The sequence below is a fragment of the Mastacembelus armatus genome, chromosome 19, assembly GCF_900324485.2.
Source record: "Mastacembelus armatus chromosome 19, fMasArm1.2, whole genome shotgun sequence".
NCBI lineage: Eukaryota > Metazoa > Chordata > Actinopteri > Synbranchiformes > Mastacembelidae > Mastacembelus > Mastacembelus armatus.
The window spans coordinates 4,111,540-4,129,631 of record NC_046651.1 but is presented as its reverse complement, the minus strand read 5'-3'; the positions used below and the strand labels follow the sequence as shown (position 1 = coordinate 4,129,631).

The 18,092-nt window shown below is 40.2% G+C and overlaps 1 protein-coding gene across 1 annotated transcript in view; it reads right to left on the bottom strand.

Moving 5' to 3' along the window:
• ryr2a (ryanodine receptor 2a (cardiac)) overlaps positions 1 to 18,092 on the bottom strand; it is a 289,201-nt gene that overhangs the window by 114,598 nt on the left and 156,511 nt on the right. Inside the window, 10 exon segments of the mRNA XM_026315769.2 lie at positions 11,922 to 11,973; positions 12,487 to 12,618; positions 13,751 to 13,874; positions 14,020 to 14,095; positions 14,256 to 14,333; positions 14,486 to 14,623; positions 15,067 to 15,156; positions 15,291 to 15,369; positions 15,590 to 15,753; positions 17,229 to 17,369. Of these exon segments, the coding sequence (XP_026171554.1) occupies positions 11,922 to 11,973; positions 12,487 to 12,618; positions 13,751 to 13,874; positions 14,020 to 14,095; positions 14,256 to 14,333; positions 14,486 to 14,623; positions 15,067 to 15,156; positions 15,291 to 15,369; positions 15,590 to 15,753; positions 17,229 to 17,369 (1,074 nt within the window).

The following is an 18,092-nucleotide window of genomic DNA, read 5'->3' as shown; positions in this document are numbered from 1 at the left end:
ATTTTGTGCAGGGTGCTGTCAGAGCAGTTGTCTTGGAGACACATCCAGAGCTGTCAGGTGAGTAACCAGCGCGCTCGGAGCTTAACCCACCGCTAATCTGCATGAAGACTAGGGTTTAGTGAGAGGGGTTAGTCTTGGATAGTCAGAGGAAGACTTTCATATTAGTTCAGGGGAGCACTGTTGGTGTCTCCTACTGCATTGGTTGGCCTAGCTAGGACTGGCTGTAGCTTGTTTTCCAAATCAATCCAAATTTCATGATCATGATCATGTCAGGGGTCAGGGCATTTAGGCGTCAGGCAAACCTATAATAGGATCTTGCATCATTTCTTTTGGCCACAACTGAAAAAGGATGTTTCCTTACACATTAAAAATTGTAGTACATGTCAGCTAACTGCTAAGCCAAATCAGGTCATTAAACCAGCTCCTTTGTAGCCACTTCCAGCTATAAGCCAGGCATTTGAGTTTCGTATTGACTATGCCTAATGACTATACCTACAGTGGTGTGAAAAAGTGTTGGCCCCCTTCTTGATATCTTATTTTTTTGCACGTTTGTCACAGTTTAATATTTCAGATCTTCAAACAAATTTAAATATTAGTCAAAGATAACACAAGTAAACACATCATGCAGTTTTTAAATGAAGGTTTTATTATTAAGAGAAAACAAAATCCAAAACTACAGGGTGCTGTGTGAAAAAGTGTTTGCCCCATAAACCTAATAACTGGTTGGGCCACCCTTAGCAGCAACAACTGCAATCAAGTGCAAGAGTCTTGCAATAACTTGCAATGAGTCTGTTACAGCGCTGTGGTGGAATTTTGGCCCACTCATCTTTGCAGAATTGTTGTAAATCAGCCACATTGGAGGGTTTTCGAGCAGCATGAACCATCTTTTTAAGGTCATGCCACAGCATCTCAATTGGATTCAGGTCAGGACTTTGACTAGGCCACTCCAAAGTCTTCATTTTGTTTTTCTCTCTCTTTAGCCATTCAGAGGTGGACTTGCTGGTGTGTTTTGGATCATTGTCCTGCTGCAGAACCCAAGTTCGCTTCACTTGAGGTCACGAACAGGTGGCCGGACATTCTCCTTCAGGATTTTTGGTAGACAGCAGAATTCATGGTTCCATTTATCACAGCAGGTTTTCCAGGTCCTAAAGCAGCAAAACAGCCCCAGACCATCACTGTTTCCGGGTAAGTGAATCACTTCCTATTGCAAGCGTGTCGTGTTGTGTGTGTTGTACAGTTTGTCTACAGATTAGCAACAGACTAGCTATAGTGTAACACACCTAAAAACCAACTAAACTCTCTAAACAAATCATTAACTGCTACATTCCGGTACTAGTCAAGTACCTTTCTATTTTGACCGGTATTTATTGCTATTTCCTGACTTAGCGTTCATTAGCCTACCGGTTAGCTTAGCTAGCTAGTAACATGGCTTCTCCATCTCTCTCTCTTTCCTGCTTGGTGTGCCACATGTTTAGTTATTCCTCTGCCTCCTTTAGCGATAATGATACCTGTAATAAGTGTAAGGTTCTGCTAGCTTTGGAGGCGAGGATCACTGATTTGGAAGTGCACGTTTGAACAAACGCCAGCTAGCCTAGCCCTGTTAGCTGGTGTGGAGCCACCGAGCTCAGGTCTGTTAGCGGTCCAAGGGCAGCTCCGGAGCAGCCCGGAGAATTAGCCTGGGTGACGGTCCGACGGAGACATACTCCTAAGCAGAAGCCCACAGCTCCTCACCTGCCTGTTCACGTTTCTAATAGATTTTCATTAAAATGCCTCTCTGCAGTTTCCTTAGAGCTGTCACCCCCTCAAACCACATAGAAATTGTCTGTCCCTCGAACATATAAATCAAATAAATCAGAAGTTAACAGAAGAGGAGTTATTCATAAAAACTTAATAATTAAGACCACTCCTCTTATTGAACAGAAAAACAGAACTGTCAAATGTGGATTATTAAATATCAGGTCTCTTTCATCAAAATCTCTGTTAGTAAATGATTTGATAACTGATTACCAAATTGACTTACTCTGTCTCACTGAAACCTGGCTACAGCATGGTTCCTCGAAGCACAGGTCAAGGTGGAGGAGTGGGTGCAATCTTTCACTCAAACTTATTATAAAACTTTCATCCTCAGAAGAGCCACACTCTTAGCCTCTCACATCCAAACTGGAAAACACAAAAACCAGTTCTACTTGTCATTGTGTACCATCCACCTGTCCCTTACTCAGAGTTTTTAACTGAATTTTCAGACTGATTTAGTGCTTAGTTCAGATAAAGTCATTATAGTGGGAGATTTTAACATTCATGTAGATCAGGGGTATTCAACTAAAATTTAAAGAGGTCCAGTTAGAGAGAATTTCTTGAAGCAAAGGTCCGGAAGATCATAATGTCTAACTAGTTAGTGTGATATCTATTTAAGTAGCCTAGTAGTTTTATCAAAATCTGCATGTAATCAATACCTGACTGTCAAATCAAATGAATTCAGTACAATTCAAAAACTTTCTGACAATATTTATTGTCATGTAACATACAATTGAACATATATGTATGGCTGTAGATATGTATAATGTTCTCTCATTAACTAAGTTCTCTCTCTTTCTCCGTCTCACTTTACAGTTTCTCTCCCTTTGTTTTCTACATGTATCGCTCTCTTTCTTTTTCTTTGTACTGTCTTTTCATGCAGTGTTGCCAACTCGTCAGTAAGGAAAGTAGCTATTGGCTGTCCTAAAAGTCGCTAGAAGTCGCTGAATGACGTCATTGCGCAATTTGCATAATGTCCATGGCACATGCTGTAATTGTGATGGAGGCTTTTGCCAACTTCAAAAATGGAAAGTAAGAGACAATTGTGATTCTTTATAAGAAATAAGGGACACTCAAAATATTTGTACTGTGCCATATAATGTAGCATGACGGCCTGCAGTTAATAAGTTCTCAGAACTAAACACATTTGCCTTGCTGTAAATGAGGCTGTTTGAGTTAAATGCAGTGATTTATTTTAGACAAAGAACATTTTACCTTTTATTTTATTTTTTTATTATGCCATGCATCAGTACAGACCACACACATACATGATCGCATGCGCGATTCATTTGCAGTCGGGACGCGGAGGCGTGAACACTTCCTGCTGTGACTGCAGCTGGGAGGGACTGCTGCGAGAGGACTGGGCCGCCTGTGAAGGCTTTGGGACGGGGGAGGGCTCGCGGCTGCAGCTGATTAGCCGTCTTACTGCGGCAAATTGAGAGAAGTGTAAGAACGGTGCAGTACAGACAAATCAGAGTCTCCAAAAGTCTCAAGTAACACCAGAAAAAGTCGCCAGATTTGTCGCTAGTCGCGTTTTTTTTTTTAAAAAAAGTGTCGCTAGAGGGGTCTGAATACTCGCTAAATATAGCGACAAAGTTGCTAAGTTGGCAACACTGTTTTCATGTGTAACTTGCCTCTAGCGCTGTTTACACTGTAGAGTCGTAATGTTTACCGCCTGGGATGCACAGACTTCATAAGCTGAGTGGTATCACGTGGGATGGCTCAACTCGCATGCAATTGGTCTGTGCGTTTCCACTACTGTAAAGTCTAAAAAAGCTGCGCCGGTGGAAATAGAAGCGCCCCGTTAGGTTTTAAATCATAATCTTCTGTTTTGGCTGTACGTCCGGGTCCGTATGGGGCGGCTTCTGGGTCCGCACTCGGACCGCGGTCCGCCTGTTAGTGACCTCTGATGTAGATGTTGAAAATAACAGTCTCAGCACTGCATTTAATTCTATATTAGATTCAATTAGTTTCACTCAAAATGTTAATAAACCCACCCACTGTTTTAATCACACCCTTGATCTTGTTCTGACCTATGGCATTGAAACTGAACATTTAATAGTTTTCCCCAAAATCCTTTTATGTCAGATCATTCTTTAATAACTTTTGAATTTAAGATGATGGATCATGCAGCGTTTGGAAGAAAATTCCACTACAGCAGATGTTAATCTGATGATGCTATTAATAAATTTAGGAAAATGATTCCATCTTTATTTAAATCTATGCCAAGTACGAACACAGTGGAGGGCAGCTGCCTCAATCCCACTCCCTAACAAATTGATCATATTGTTGACAGTGCTGTAGCCTCACTGCGTGAAAGGCTTGATACTGTGGCCCCTCTGAAAAAGACGTTAGTGAATCAGAGGAGATTAGCCCCATGGTATAATTTACATATTCGTACCTTAAAGCAGGCATCACGAAGGCTGGAAAGGAAGTGGCGTTCCACAAACTTAGAAGAAATTTTTCTAGCCTACTAGTCTATTAACATATAGAAAAGCTCTCCATAAAGCCAGAATTGCATACTATTCATCACTAATGGAGGAAAATAAGAACAATCCCAGGTTTCTTTTCAGCACTGTAGCCAGGCTGACAAAAAGTCACAGCTCTGTTGAGCCCAGTGTTCCCTTAGCTCTCAGCAGTGATGAATGACCCTGCCATTAATTAACTCATCTTTATTAGACTTAGTAAATTTATCTCTAGTATCAGGCTACGTACAGCTTTTAAGACTGCAGTAATCAAACCCTTACTCAAAAAGCCTAGTCTTGATCCAGGAGTCTTGGCTAATTAAAATGGTTCCAATCCTATTTTTCGGACAGATTCCAGTTTGTTCATGTCCATGATGGACCTTCCACACGAACAAAAGTTAGTTATGGAGTTCCACAAGGCTCTGTGCTAGGACCGATTCTGTTCACCCTGTACATGCTTCCTTTAGGCTATGTCATTAGGAAGCACTCTATTAATTACCACTGCTATGCAGATGACACTCAGCCGTATCTATCTATGAAACATGTTAACACAAACCAGTTCACCAGACTTCAAGCCTGTCTAACTGAAGTTATTGTATTTGGGCCTAAAAACCTCAGAAATAACTTTTCTAAAATTATAGCTACATTGGATGGCATAGCCCTGGCCTCCAGCACTACTGTGAAAAACCTTGGAGTTATTTTTGACCAGGACATGTCCTTTAACTCACACATAAAACAAATCTCTAGAACCGCATTCTTTCACCTGTGCAACATTGCCAAAATTAGGAACATCCTGTCTCAAAATGATGCAGAAAAACTAGTCCATGCATTTGTTACCTCAAGGCTAGATTACTGTAACTCATTACTATCTGGATGTCCCAGTATCTCCATAAAAAGAATTGAATTGAACTGCACCATATTTTACTGTTGGTATGATGTTTTTATTTTGAAATGTGGTGTTACTTTTACGCCAGACATGGGACACACACCTTCCAAAAAGTTCAACTTTGTCTCGTCAGTCCACAGAGTATTTTCCCAAAAGTCTTGGGGATCATCAAGATGTTTTCTGGCAAAACTGAGACGAGCCTTTATGTTCTTTTTGCTCAGCAGCGGTTTTCATCTTGGAACTCTGCCATGCAGACCATTTTTGCCCAGTCTCTTTCTTATTGCGGAGTCTTGAACAGTGACCTTAACTGAGGCAAGTCAGGTCTGCAGTTCTTTGGATGTTGTTGTGGGGTCTTTTGTGACCTCTTGGATGAGTTGTCGTTGCGCTCTTGGGGTAATTTTGGTCAGCCGGCCACTCCTGGGAAGGTTCTCCACTGTTCCATGTTTTCGTTATTTGCAGATAATGGCTCTCACTGTGGTACAAAAACTCTGTTCCTCACGGACATGAATGAAAACAGCACACAACCACACATAACCACATTCACATTCACAGGTTAATGCTCCAATAACAGACAAAAGAAAGCATAGGGTATATATAGACCAGAAACACAAGACCAATTGGAAACAGATGAAACCACTCTAAACTAATAAATGTAAAGCTACCTAGGATCTTATGAGGCGATACAGGAAACCGGAAACCAAAACAAAAGTCCATACAGGAAACCCAAATCTCTGAACCACAACAAATACAAAGAATCTAACAAATGAAACCTGTTGATTTTTGTTTGACTTTTGTTAATGTCCAGTTGAAAATCTTTATAAATACGGCAATATCATTTGCAAATAGGAGTTGGGAAACATAGGTGCCCCATACAAGAACAATATTAAGTTTAAAATATTGCCAATATTTGCGGTTATGTATCAGAGCACAGGATGTCCAGCCTATCCTTTGCATACAATCATGGCAAGGTCAGTTGTTAAATTCCTAACACAGTTAATTTCTGTTTCAGATTCCTAATGTCATTCAGATTGATCAAGGATCTAATTTTACATCTCACCTATTATCCCTGTTGCTGAAAATGCTGGGAATCCATCACAATCACTCTTCTGCTTATCATGTATAAAGCCAAGGAGCTTTAGAGTGTTTTCACCAATTGCTTAAATCTTTTTTGCACGCTTATTGCACAGACCTTAGTGGTGACTGGGAGGAGGGGCTACCTGGGGCGACCAGGCGATTCACTGTGTCACTGCATTGAACTGTGTGAATGCAAAACTTTCTCCAAATAAACAATGACAAGACTGAAGTAATCATTTTGGGCCACAGAAACAAAGAGAAACTGTCAGCAGTCACCTCGAGTCTCTTTCTCTAGCTCAACTCAGCTTAGAAATCTAGGGGTAACCATGGACTCAGACTTGAATTTTAACAGCCACATTAAATCAATAACATTGTCAGCATTTTACCTCATCAAAAACATTGCAAGAATCAAAGGGATCATGTCTAAAGCAAACTTGGAGAGACCCATCCATGCATTTATCTCAAGCAGGTTAGATTACTGTAATGGCCTGCTAGCCCAGGGCTCTCAAAACGAGCAGTAAGGCAGCTGCAGTACATTCAGAATGCTGCTGCTCGGGTCCTGACTAGAACCAGGAAGTACAACCACATTACTCCTGTTCTCAGATCTCTGCACTGGTTTCCTGTCGCTCGGAGAATAGACTTTAATACAGCACTTGTTGGGTTCTTTACCTAAGGACTCACCACTCTCAAGAAAGACAGCAAACGTTTGCTTATTTCTTGCAGCAAGGAGAGTACCGACAGAGCCTGCACTTTACAGCGTTAGTCTCCCACAGCACTCTGTCGGATACTTCCCCTTCTCTGCTTTTTATTCAAACCAGTTGAATGCACAGACATTACCAACCGAGGACATTTCCTCAGATAGTTCATTGTGCTGACCTGGGGCATATCTTGGTTGCACACATCCTGCTATTGTAACATTGTGCTTAACCGTCACTTACAACATTGAAGCTTGAGACAATGTGTTTCCTCTTAAAACCTGTAGTGCTTGTACATACTTGTAGGCTGCAAAATGACAATCCTCAACACAAAATATACATAAGTATTTTATCACTCTAACAGCACTGCTTGTGTATAAGTGGCTCAGCACCACAGTACATCTCTGACATGTTAGTGCCATATGAACCATCTCTCTGAGAACATCAGGGACAGGCCTTCTGATCATTTTCAGAGTCAGGACTAAACAAGGAGAAGCAGCGTTTCAGTTTTATACAATCCTCATCTCTACTATTTGCTGGTTCTTATTTTGACTTTTGCATATGTACTTTTAACTTTAACTTATTTCTGCAAAGCACTTTGAATTGTGCTATATAAATAAACTGCAGGAAAGCACTGGGTTTAGCCCCGGTGATTTAGTGTTTGGCCACAGTCCAAGGCCCATTGTCTGTTTTTAGATGGCAGATGGGTGGAAGGAGACAGATCTGCCCACCAACCTTACTGACAATGTGAATGGCTTTAGGCATCGGCTATATACAGCAGGGGAGCTAGCTAAACAAACATTAGCCACATCGCAGGCCAAAATGAAGAAACAGTATTACTGCAAAAACTGAGCTATGTGAATTTAGCATTGGTGACTAATTTTGGCTCTTTGCCCGTCGGTGAGCTCTCCCTTCTTGGCAAAGTTTTCTGATCCATACACAGTGGTAAAACATGTTTCAGATCAGAATTATTTCATTCCGAAACTTGATCATGGGAAGTCTGTCAATATGTTTCATATTTATCTATTAAAACTATTTTATACTCAGTCTTCAAGTGAGTTCGGTGCTGCCCAGCTGGTGTCAGCACTGGTAAGTCTTGCCCTAGTGGCTGATACAGTGGGACAATGTTATTCTTGAGCCTCAAAAAGTTAAAGAGGTTGCTTGGTTTAATTGCTTGGTCATTTACCTGAATCTGTATGGCTGTAGAGTTTGAAAAACTTATTTTGAAGTCGATCAGTATCCTGCATTATTTGGTGATGTGCTTTCCACACTGATTGGGTTGAGCATGATACTGATGTGGGTGACACACAGCCTCTCCGTCAACATTTTTTATCCTGAGAAGTGTAGATATTTGGATGCTGAGGTTGAGTACATGGTTAATAATGACCTTGGCTGAGTCCGAAATCGCACATTATCTAGTAGGTACTACATTTAAGTATGTACTTCCCGACCATTAAAACAGTACGCTCTATATAGTATGAATAAGAGTAGTATGAATCTTCCACCACTTTGCTCTCAGAGTGCAGGTCTACTTGTGGTTCCCAGAGTTTTCAAAAACAGAATGGGAGGCAGAGCCTTTAGCTATCAACACCTCTCCAGAGGTAGGGATGTTATTTGCTCCTCCAAATTTATTTCCCAGGTAGTTTCACTCCCCCCTTGGCCCAATAGGCTCACCAAGTGGGCTAAGCAAATCTGGTGAGAGTCGTTAGGCCCATGCCCCAGTTGGTTTCACTTCACACCTAGTCTGAATAGTAGGCTCGTTAAGTGACCAAAGCAGTGAGCTCAGGTGAGGGTCGTTAGGATCTAATGTTGGACTCCTGATTCCACAGCTGTCTTCAGAGTCTGTTCTTCCTGAGAAACATTGGATTTGTTCCTTAATTTGCTGGGAACAGATGAAAGGGCAGCCTGGTATATTGAAGATATACCCCTGTTGAGAGAGGGTTTCTCCACTTGGCCATAGATAACTTCTCTGACTCCTCTTTCAAACCATCTATCTTCCCTGTCCAAAATGTGTACCTCACTGTCTTCAAAAGAGTGTCCTGTTTCCTCTAAATGGAGGTGCACAGCTGACTGTGGTCCCGAGGAGCTGCTCCTTCTGTGTTGGGGCATCCTCCAGCTGAGTGGTTCTTTGGTTTCTCCAATGTAGAGTTCTGATCATTCTTCCTTACACTGGACAGCATACACCACATTGCTCCTCTTTTGTTTTGGTATCTGGTCTTTAGGGTGAACCACTCTCTGTCTCAGTGTGTTGGTGGGTTTGAAGTGGACTGGTATCTGATGTTTCCCTAAAATCTGTTTAAGCCTCTCAGAAACCCCTGCTACATATTGTTTTTTTTGGCCGATGTGGATGTTACCTTGTTGAAAGCCCACTTGGGGTAGCCACAGGTTTTGAGGGCTGTTTTCAGAAACACTGTTTTCTCAAAAACACAATCATGTATAAACTTGCTGCTCACATATTATTGTAGCCCAGTTTGTGCTGAGTATCAGACTTTAGCCATTAATATATTTAAAAGCAACTAACAAAAGCACAAATGTCAGGGCATGTCAAAACTTGTCTAGGGCCCCAAAACACCCTCAGACCCCAGAGGGTTAACTTAGCTCCCTAAAGTTCAAAAGGTTGAGCTGGGCGGTAAAAGTTTCTTCTATTCTGGTTGATAGTTGTTTTTTTGTGTTGCGATGGAGTCCTTGAAGTCACAACCCTGACTCTGCCTTTCACTCCTTTCTTTGCAGGTAGTGGTGGGTGGAGCAGAGAGGAGCTGAAGGAGTGGTTTACCTGAGCTCATTAGCTGCACAGGCACACCTGGGTCCTGTGTGCCAGTGCTCTCTTGAAAAAGCACATGGAGCTCAGTCTCTGGTTTTCTCTTCTCTCCCATAAGCACCCACCTGGCTGTCTGCAGTAGGTTTGAATTTTTGTACCATTCAACACGTACACACACACACCCACACACCACCCTCATGCACTCACCTACATTTAGTGATGGCAAAATCGAAGCTTTACGAAGGACTGAACCACTTTGAGAAAACTGCCCTGAAAACGACACACTGCTTCGAAGCATTTGATACAGTCAGAGTGACATCTGCTGGCTGGCTTTGAGAACTGCATCTGAGCGGATGTCTTGACAAAAGCCTCATTGCTTCAGGCTGTAATGGATCTCACATTCTATCTTTCTCTGAGGCTTTAATAAAAGTTATTTTGTCAAAGGTGTGTCATTGTTTTTGTCTTTGCATAATGCAATATTTAAAGATGTTTGTACAACAGGCAGCCTTGATGAGGCAAATATGTGTAATAGTAAAATTGTATTGGTAGTATTTTGATGCTGGTGCTTATGCAATTTTTTTATATTATAAATGGGGTATTTCAGTGACTTTGGCATTTGTGTGGGTTCAAAGATTTTTATTTAGAAAAATAATTATTTCTACAGTTTTAATCTAATTTAATGATCTAATTTAATGGTTTTAATCTGCTCCTCTTGTGGCTCACTACGTCTCCAGCTTTGGAGAAGACCCGCTCGCATGGCACTGATGTAGCTGGCATGTGAAGGTATATCTCGGCCATCTGAAAAAGATGGAGATACATGGCTGCACATGTATCCCAGTAACTGAGTGGGCCTTCTCCTCTGGAGAGGTAGGGCTCAGACAGGTATCTCTGGATTTCCACAGTTGCATCTGCTGTTGCACTATGTGATTTGTGAGTGGCACCTAAAACAAAAGCAAGTCAGTAATTTTTTTTGCATAACAAAATTATACTTATGTTAATAATTCTAACCAACTCGACTGTCCAAAAGATCCCACAGGCTGTCTCCTGCCTCAGGCACAGGTTCTTCCTCTGGTGCTGACCGATAAAGTGTATTACATTTATTCATTATCTATACCGGCTTATTATTTGAAGTTGATTACATTCAAATATAATTTGTGTGTACAACTATGTAAAAGACAATGATAATAGTCTCCACCAGCAGTAGCAGCATCTGCTGCTACTGTATTAGGTGTGGTCTCTGGGTGTTTGGAGCGCAGGTATCGCAGCATTGAGGACGTGTTGCTGCTGTATGTCAGCTCCTGAGCACAAATCAGGCACTTGACCTTTTTGGGGGTAATCAAATCAAAGTGCTCCCAGGCACATGATCGTGCTCTTTTTGGCACTGGTTCTTCCTCCATGTCCCTTCCTCACTGGCTCACTCAGTCACTCACCTTTCACACACAGAATCTCACACAACTCTTTCAGTCCCTCAACTCACTCTCTGACTTACCTATTACTAAACCTACTCTGTTTCTATGTCTGTCTGGTGTGTGAATAAGTGTGTGGTGTGTGTGTGTGTATGTGTTATTCATTGTTTGTAGCTAAACTTAATAGACCTAAACCTAAATGTAAACTAACACTCTCCCTGACTACAATTCAAATGTCAATAATAATGTCTCTAGCAATCTCTTCCTCTCAAAATACCCATGGTGACTCAGTGACTCAGACCTTTTAAAGCCTTGACATATTGAAAAGCTCAGCTCTTTCAAAATTCCCACGAAGCAGCTCGACACGTCATGTGATGTAACGAGGCCTTGCTCGCATTGGTCATGTGATTTTGGGCATGTTGAAGCAGGGATCGAAACACTGCTCAGCGACACGTCCAGTTCAAAAGGTCGATAACTGTGTCGAGCAGACGGGCTCGAGCGTCCCATCACTACCTACACGGCTGATTTTACTGACCACATGCCCCGTCTTTAATCCTTAGTTCTATTCATTTACTTTAAATCAAAATATCTGTTCAGTTGGGTGATGCACACAATTGCACAGTTTGCATCACCCTCTTTTGGCATTTGGCATTTGTGTGGGTTCAAAGATTTTTATTTAGAAAAATAATTATTTCTACAGTTTTAATCTAATTTAATGATCTAATTTAATGGTTTTAATGTAATGTTTTAGTAGAATCATCTCAAACTTTACAGAAAAGGTCAAATATGCTACCCATATACCCAACTGGTACTCGTGAATAAGTAAAGATAATGAATTCTCACCATTCCAAAGAATTTAATCTGCTGTTTATGAGGAATCTTCTCTCCCTTTGGTCTTGCTCCCAGGTCTAAATGACAGAATCAGAGATAAGATCTGAATAGGTTTACAGATTACTGTTACACACTGTGCTAAAAGATTAATGCTAAATAGTGTATTTGTGTCACTTAATTTAAAAAGTAAAGTGCTACCTTCAGAGAGTTAGCTTACAAGCACACAGCATCACTGGCATCATAAGCATGTGTTTGTATGTATGAAAGACAAGACAAGTTACAACTGCAGTAGCTCCATAGTCTTGACAGTCAGAAGTCAACACAGTAAATTAATGGGTTTCTGGGTACTGAGAGAGGCAAAGAGAGTGGCAATTGTTTGTATGGATTTGTATGGAAAGTTTAGAGATCTAGATGGAAGGGGAAAACCTCTGGTAGCAATTGCTCTGGCAATACTGAAAATAATTCAAAATCAAATAAGTCAAAATCCTGTTTCATTGCCCAGCTATGAATTGCCACAATATATTCCATGCATGTTGCATCTTTTCAGAACGGTCATTTGTTAAATTATTCATTAAGCAGCTGAAGAGTCTCACCAAACTCCATCATGTGCTGATGAGCTTGGTCAACGTATGTGATGAGCTGCTGGAGGAAGGTGTAGGCAAATCGTTTCTCTATAGCTGGAGTGTCCAACTCCTGTGACTTTACACCCCTGTAAACACCAAAGACACTCTTGAAGGATTGATCAGACATTTTTAAAATACACTCATTAGTTATCTTTCAGTACAGAGATTGAAGGAATGAAAACTGCTTGTTTAGCTCTGTCAAATGTGGGGGAAAAAAATAAAAATTATAAAGCTGTCATGTAACTAGGATTCTTAGTACAAATAGAATCGTGAGGCTCCATATTCCTCAATCTTTTTTGTAGTTTTGGGCTTAAAACAGTAAGAGCTGCAGGGCACTTCAGTCCATAGAAAACAAGGGTGGTGTTAAAGCTCACAAAACCCATTACTACTGTATGTGTACAATTGTTGTCTTGTGTGCACACGACAGGACCCCAGCTAACGTATGTAACTTTTTTGGGAGTATACTTTGTATATTAATGTAAAGGGGGCTTGCCTCATTGAACAGCCTGGCAGCACACTGCTGCACGTGAAAGTGACTTTGTGACCCATACTCAGAATTTGTGCTCTGCATTAGAAGTTAGGAGGTTAGGTTAGGAACAGCCAATGGGTAGCAGTTGGGGGTTTGGTGCCTTGCTCAAGGGTGTCACCTTAGTTGTGGTATTGAAGTGCCAGTCCTGAACCCGCAATTAGGCCACGACTGCCCTTGTCTAGTTATTAATTAATTAATTATATTAATTAAAGGCCTTTTTCATTTTTAAACAGCCACTTGACTGCCTAGAATTTGATTTTATCTCGCACCCTAACTATGGATAAGTGCTGATTATTTTGACTGTAAATTTTAACTTCTTCTCCTGCAAAAGACCAGTGGTGGGGGGTGGGACGGAGGGGGGATATCAGCTCTCATTTGAATTAATTTTCCTCATACTTATAGGAGTGATTTGATTTAGTGCTGTAGACAAACAATTTCTATCTTCTTGTATTCTCAATGCACATCCCAGACATTTGCAGTGGACATAAAGTACACAGGAAATTGATAATATCTCACTCTAGACAAGACATTTGAACAAACAAGCATATTTCAAGCAATAGAGGTATGCACATGTAAAAGGCTAACACACTGTAGTATTTCAAATTTAGTATTTTTCTAATTTACAAATTTCAAGTAAATACATACAAAATTTAAATTTCCTTTACATCCTACCTGTATGTATTTCCTACCTAGACACTGTGTAACTGTTGATCTGGAGGAACTTGAGGATGTCTTGTGCTTTTTCTCTGTCTTTGGATTTCTCTTTGGCCGTCAATGTATCATAAGGAACCAGAAGGGGGTGGTTTCCTCCACCTAGACACAGAAACACAACAGGACGGGGGGCAATGGAAATGGGCTAATACAAATACAAATACAAAGGACACTTGTCTCTCTAAGTATTTTTTTGTAGTTTCAAGAAAAAAGAAAATCTGAAATGTGTTAATAATGTTAGATTCACCTTTCGCTTCCAGCTCCACTTTCTTTTTTCTAGCCCATATATTATGATAATTCTCTGCAAGAAGCTCTGCCATAGACTAGAGAAACAAAACAACATATATGACAGTGTTGCACTGTACAGATCTTTCTTCCTCAATACACTCTGGTGTTTATATTGGTATCAATATTCAAAGAAGTTTCTGTTTTATTTGGTCATACACCCTATATTATTTTCTCCCTCTGTGTCTAGTTACCTACCTGCATGTCTCTGGACAATGTAACATTGCTCATATCAATGGGTCTTGGACTGAAGGCCAGGGCACCTTCAAATGACAGCTGTAGAAGAGAATATATTGCTGTCACCTATTAATGTCATTTTCATTTTTTATACCTTTCACCGAAAAATTCATGTATTTAATTTGCATGTGTGTTTGCTTGTGTAATTGTGTATATGTTGGTGTCAAGTGTGTTACTGTTTCGGTGTGTACTTGGCTAGCCTGTGATATCCTCCTAGACTTGTTATGGAGGTTGGTAGGGTCTCCCTCTCTGATCCTATCAATGCTCCAGCCCCATGACAGCATGGTCTTCAGAGACTCTCTGACTGACCCACAGTATGACTCCTTATCCTGCAAAAATACAACCCAACTACATTATTCCATTATAAAATTTCCTTTGTAAGAGAAGAACAAACATGTTCACTTCTTCAAATGATCAGTTTCTAGTATATTTTCAGTGACATAAGGCTACTTGGTCTGAAAAAAGCCAACTCATTGAAAGGTCTTTAAAGGCACCTGCCTATGCAGTACCTGAGGAAAGGGGTTTCTTGGCTTCAAGATAATATCAAAATCAAGTGGCAGCCAATTGCTTGGGGAAAATAACCCCCACATCCATGTCTGGCTAATGATATATAATTATTAGCTGTCCAAAGCTGCCAATTATAGAATTTTACAACAACTGTCATTTTAAATTTCCACAAAGCAGGACATGAAGGCAGTTGGCATGATATGTGTTGACTTCAGAAACAACTGAAAGCCTTCAGGTCTTTCTCACCAAGGTAAACAGACTGTACCTTTTCAGGGAGGCTTTTGTATGGTTTCAGTAAAGGGTGGGTCTTGCTGATTTCACATATCTGTTCCCCATATGACCAGCCATTGGAAAACTGTACAACATACATGAGATATGTCAAAATTATAGCATATTCTTGCACAATATAACTACAGGGATATAATCGAAACAAATTAGTTACACAGTTACATGTTTGAATTGTGAACATTATGTGACCTGTTGCCTCACCTTTTCTATGCACCACTTTTCATGGTTGTGCTCTGCATATCTGGTTATGAAACAGTCCAGTTTTTCTGGAACAGTTACACTAATGAAGACAGAACAATTTCAACCATGTGGGATCACCTGTGAGTCACACCAACATTCCTCTAATTTATTTTTATAACTAAATGCTTAGGACTTATTCATTTGCATCTGGATTTTATGTTATCCTTTATAAAATACTCAATGCACATCTAATTAACATGACAACAATAAAAGAAAATTCTGGCATGTACAATGGAAGTTAAACTTAAAAATATATATACTTGGTAGTATCTGCAGGCTGTGGAGTGAAGTTTCCATCTGAGTCCATGGATGCCTCTTTCTCCATCATTGCCATATAGTTAGACTCCATGTAGTCTGGAGGAAGAGCTCCAGCCACAGCACTGAGACAGGGCAACGCCAGCTTAAACAGCTCCGGGTCAAACTGCTGCATCATGAAGACACACACACAGCATCCTGCTTTATACACTGTTAGACAGCACTGTTACGCCACTACTGGAAGCTTAACCCTTTTTGGTACTGTTCTCACATTTTTAAAGGTAATGAAATTTGAATATTTGTGCATTCCCTGAAAATCTAAAGTAATAATTAGGGATTGTAATTTCTTTCTGGATGAAAACCATTAAGCAGACTATGATGCACTACCAAGGCCCAGATTTTTGATATGTGTTACCTACATGCCCACAGGGAGCACAACGAGTGTGGTTATTTACTTTGCTACTTTTTGTTCTATACTACTGCATAAGTTAAAGCATGCAGAAAATACCAAACAATTATCATTTATACAAATAAGAAAGATCAGCCAAACAATCTGACATCTCCATACTAACAACCACAACTACTGTAAATTACTATTAGTAACAAATGTCTACTAATTTTATGATCTTAGTAATATTTATTATTGTTTACTGGATAATTTATATATTTTGTAGAATTTAAGAAGAAGAAGAAGAAGTACTTTGTTAATCCCCAAGGGGAAATTCAATTGTTGCAGCAGTTATTCAAAGTTTTTAAATTTGAGATTATTTAAATTATATTGATTAACAGTAATTCATAAAGTAATAAAATAATTAACTAATTATTTATTTTGGGGGGTTTGTGTGTGTGTGCGTTATTGTTTATATTGAGGAATTATAGTCTTATGGCCGTGGACACAAAAGACTTCCTGAATCTCTCAGTCTTGGCTTTAGCGGGAATTAGTCTGTGGCTGCATGAACATAAATAACATTTTGTAAATTTACTTGACTCAAAATTTACACTTTTCACACTATTCACTTTTCATATCCTCCTTAAATGCAAATTTAGGCAGTATTACATATAAAGGCCAATTTACTAATCATGCTACTCATCTTGTGGAAACATCCATCCATTATCTATACCCACTTATTCCTAACCAGGGTCACGGGGATCTGCTGGAGCCTATCCCAGCTCTCTCTGGGTGAAAGGCAGGGGTACACCCTGGACAGGTCATTTGTGGAAACAATAAAGGTAAAATTTATAATGGGACTCTGGATAAGCTAAAGCAATTTGGACTTGAAGATAACACATTTATAGAAATCCTGTTGCACAAACTGAAGATGTGGAGTGTGAACAATATGACCATGTATCTTTTAGGGAAGACTTAAGAAAGAGATGAACTTTGTTGCATTATCCCAAAATCAAAGATTCAGTGTTGTCAGTGTTGTATTTTGAGACATATTGGGGATTAAAAGTCAGGATATACTGTATCATCCACTAATGCAATAATATGATATTTCTTTAATAAATAAATCTTGTAGGTCCGTCATCCTTATGGAAGCACAAAACAAAATTAAGTACCTTTTATACATTCACATTTTTTTTTTGTTATTGGTTTAATGTTCATTTAAGTTCTACAGGCATCTAAAATGTCTACTGACTTACCTTGTGTGAAAGCGCATCAAATATTCCCCAGAACAGTTTTCTGGAGAGGTGAAGTTCTTCATCTGATGCAGCTCCAAAGTTACCCCATCCTCCAGCTAAACAGTAATACTTCCAACATCGCTCATAGTGATTGGTCAACAGCTGGGGAAAGTCAACAGGTGATTCATCAGTCCTCTGCTGTCTTTAAAAAACCATTAAACAAATTCAGCCAGCAGCACAAACCACTTGAAAAGATTGCTTGACTATTCAATTTATTTTTATAGCACTAAGGCACTTTCCCAAAAAAAAAAAAAAACAGAAGAAAACAAATCCCTTATGAACAAGCGCACTCTATGACAGTGGAGAGGAAAAATCTGAACTAAGCACTAAATCAGACAGGAAGTTAGTTAAAATCTCTGAGTAAGAGACAGGTGGACGGTACACAGTAACAAGTAGAACTGGTTTTTGTGTTTTCCAGTTTGGATGTGACAGGCTAAGAGTGAGGCTCTTGTTACGGTTCTGCCAGGTCTCCTCCCTGGCAATCACCCCTATTCATCTCACCTGTTCCCAAGTCACTCACCTGCACCTCCTCTGCACTCTCCCTCTAGTATAAAGGCACTTCCCTCACTCCGAGTCACTGTCGGATCTCATTAACATTCCCATTCCTGTTTCCTCGTTTCCCGTTATATTGTGAGTACTGAAATAAAGACCTTCAAACATGTTTCTTGTTCCCGTCTCCGATGGTGTCCATTACAGAAGATCCGACCAAAACCGAACAAACAGAAGGACAAACACCGGACATTTTCCCTGGTCCTTCCCTCACTCCCTTCCACCGCTATCTCCATCTCAAACTAACCCAGCTGAGCCAACGGATCAGGATCGGCT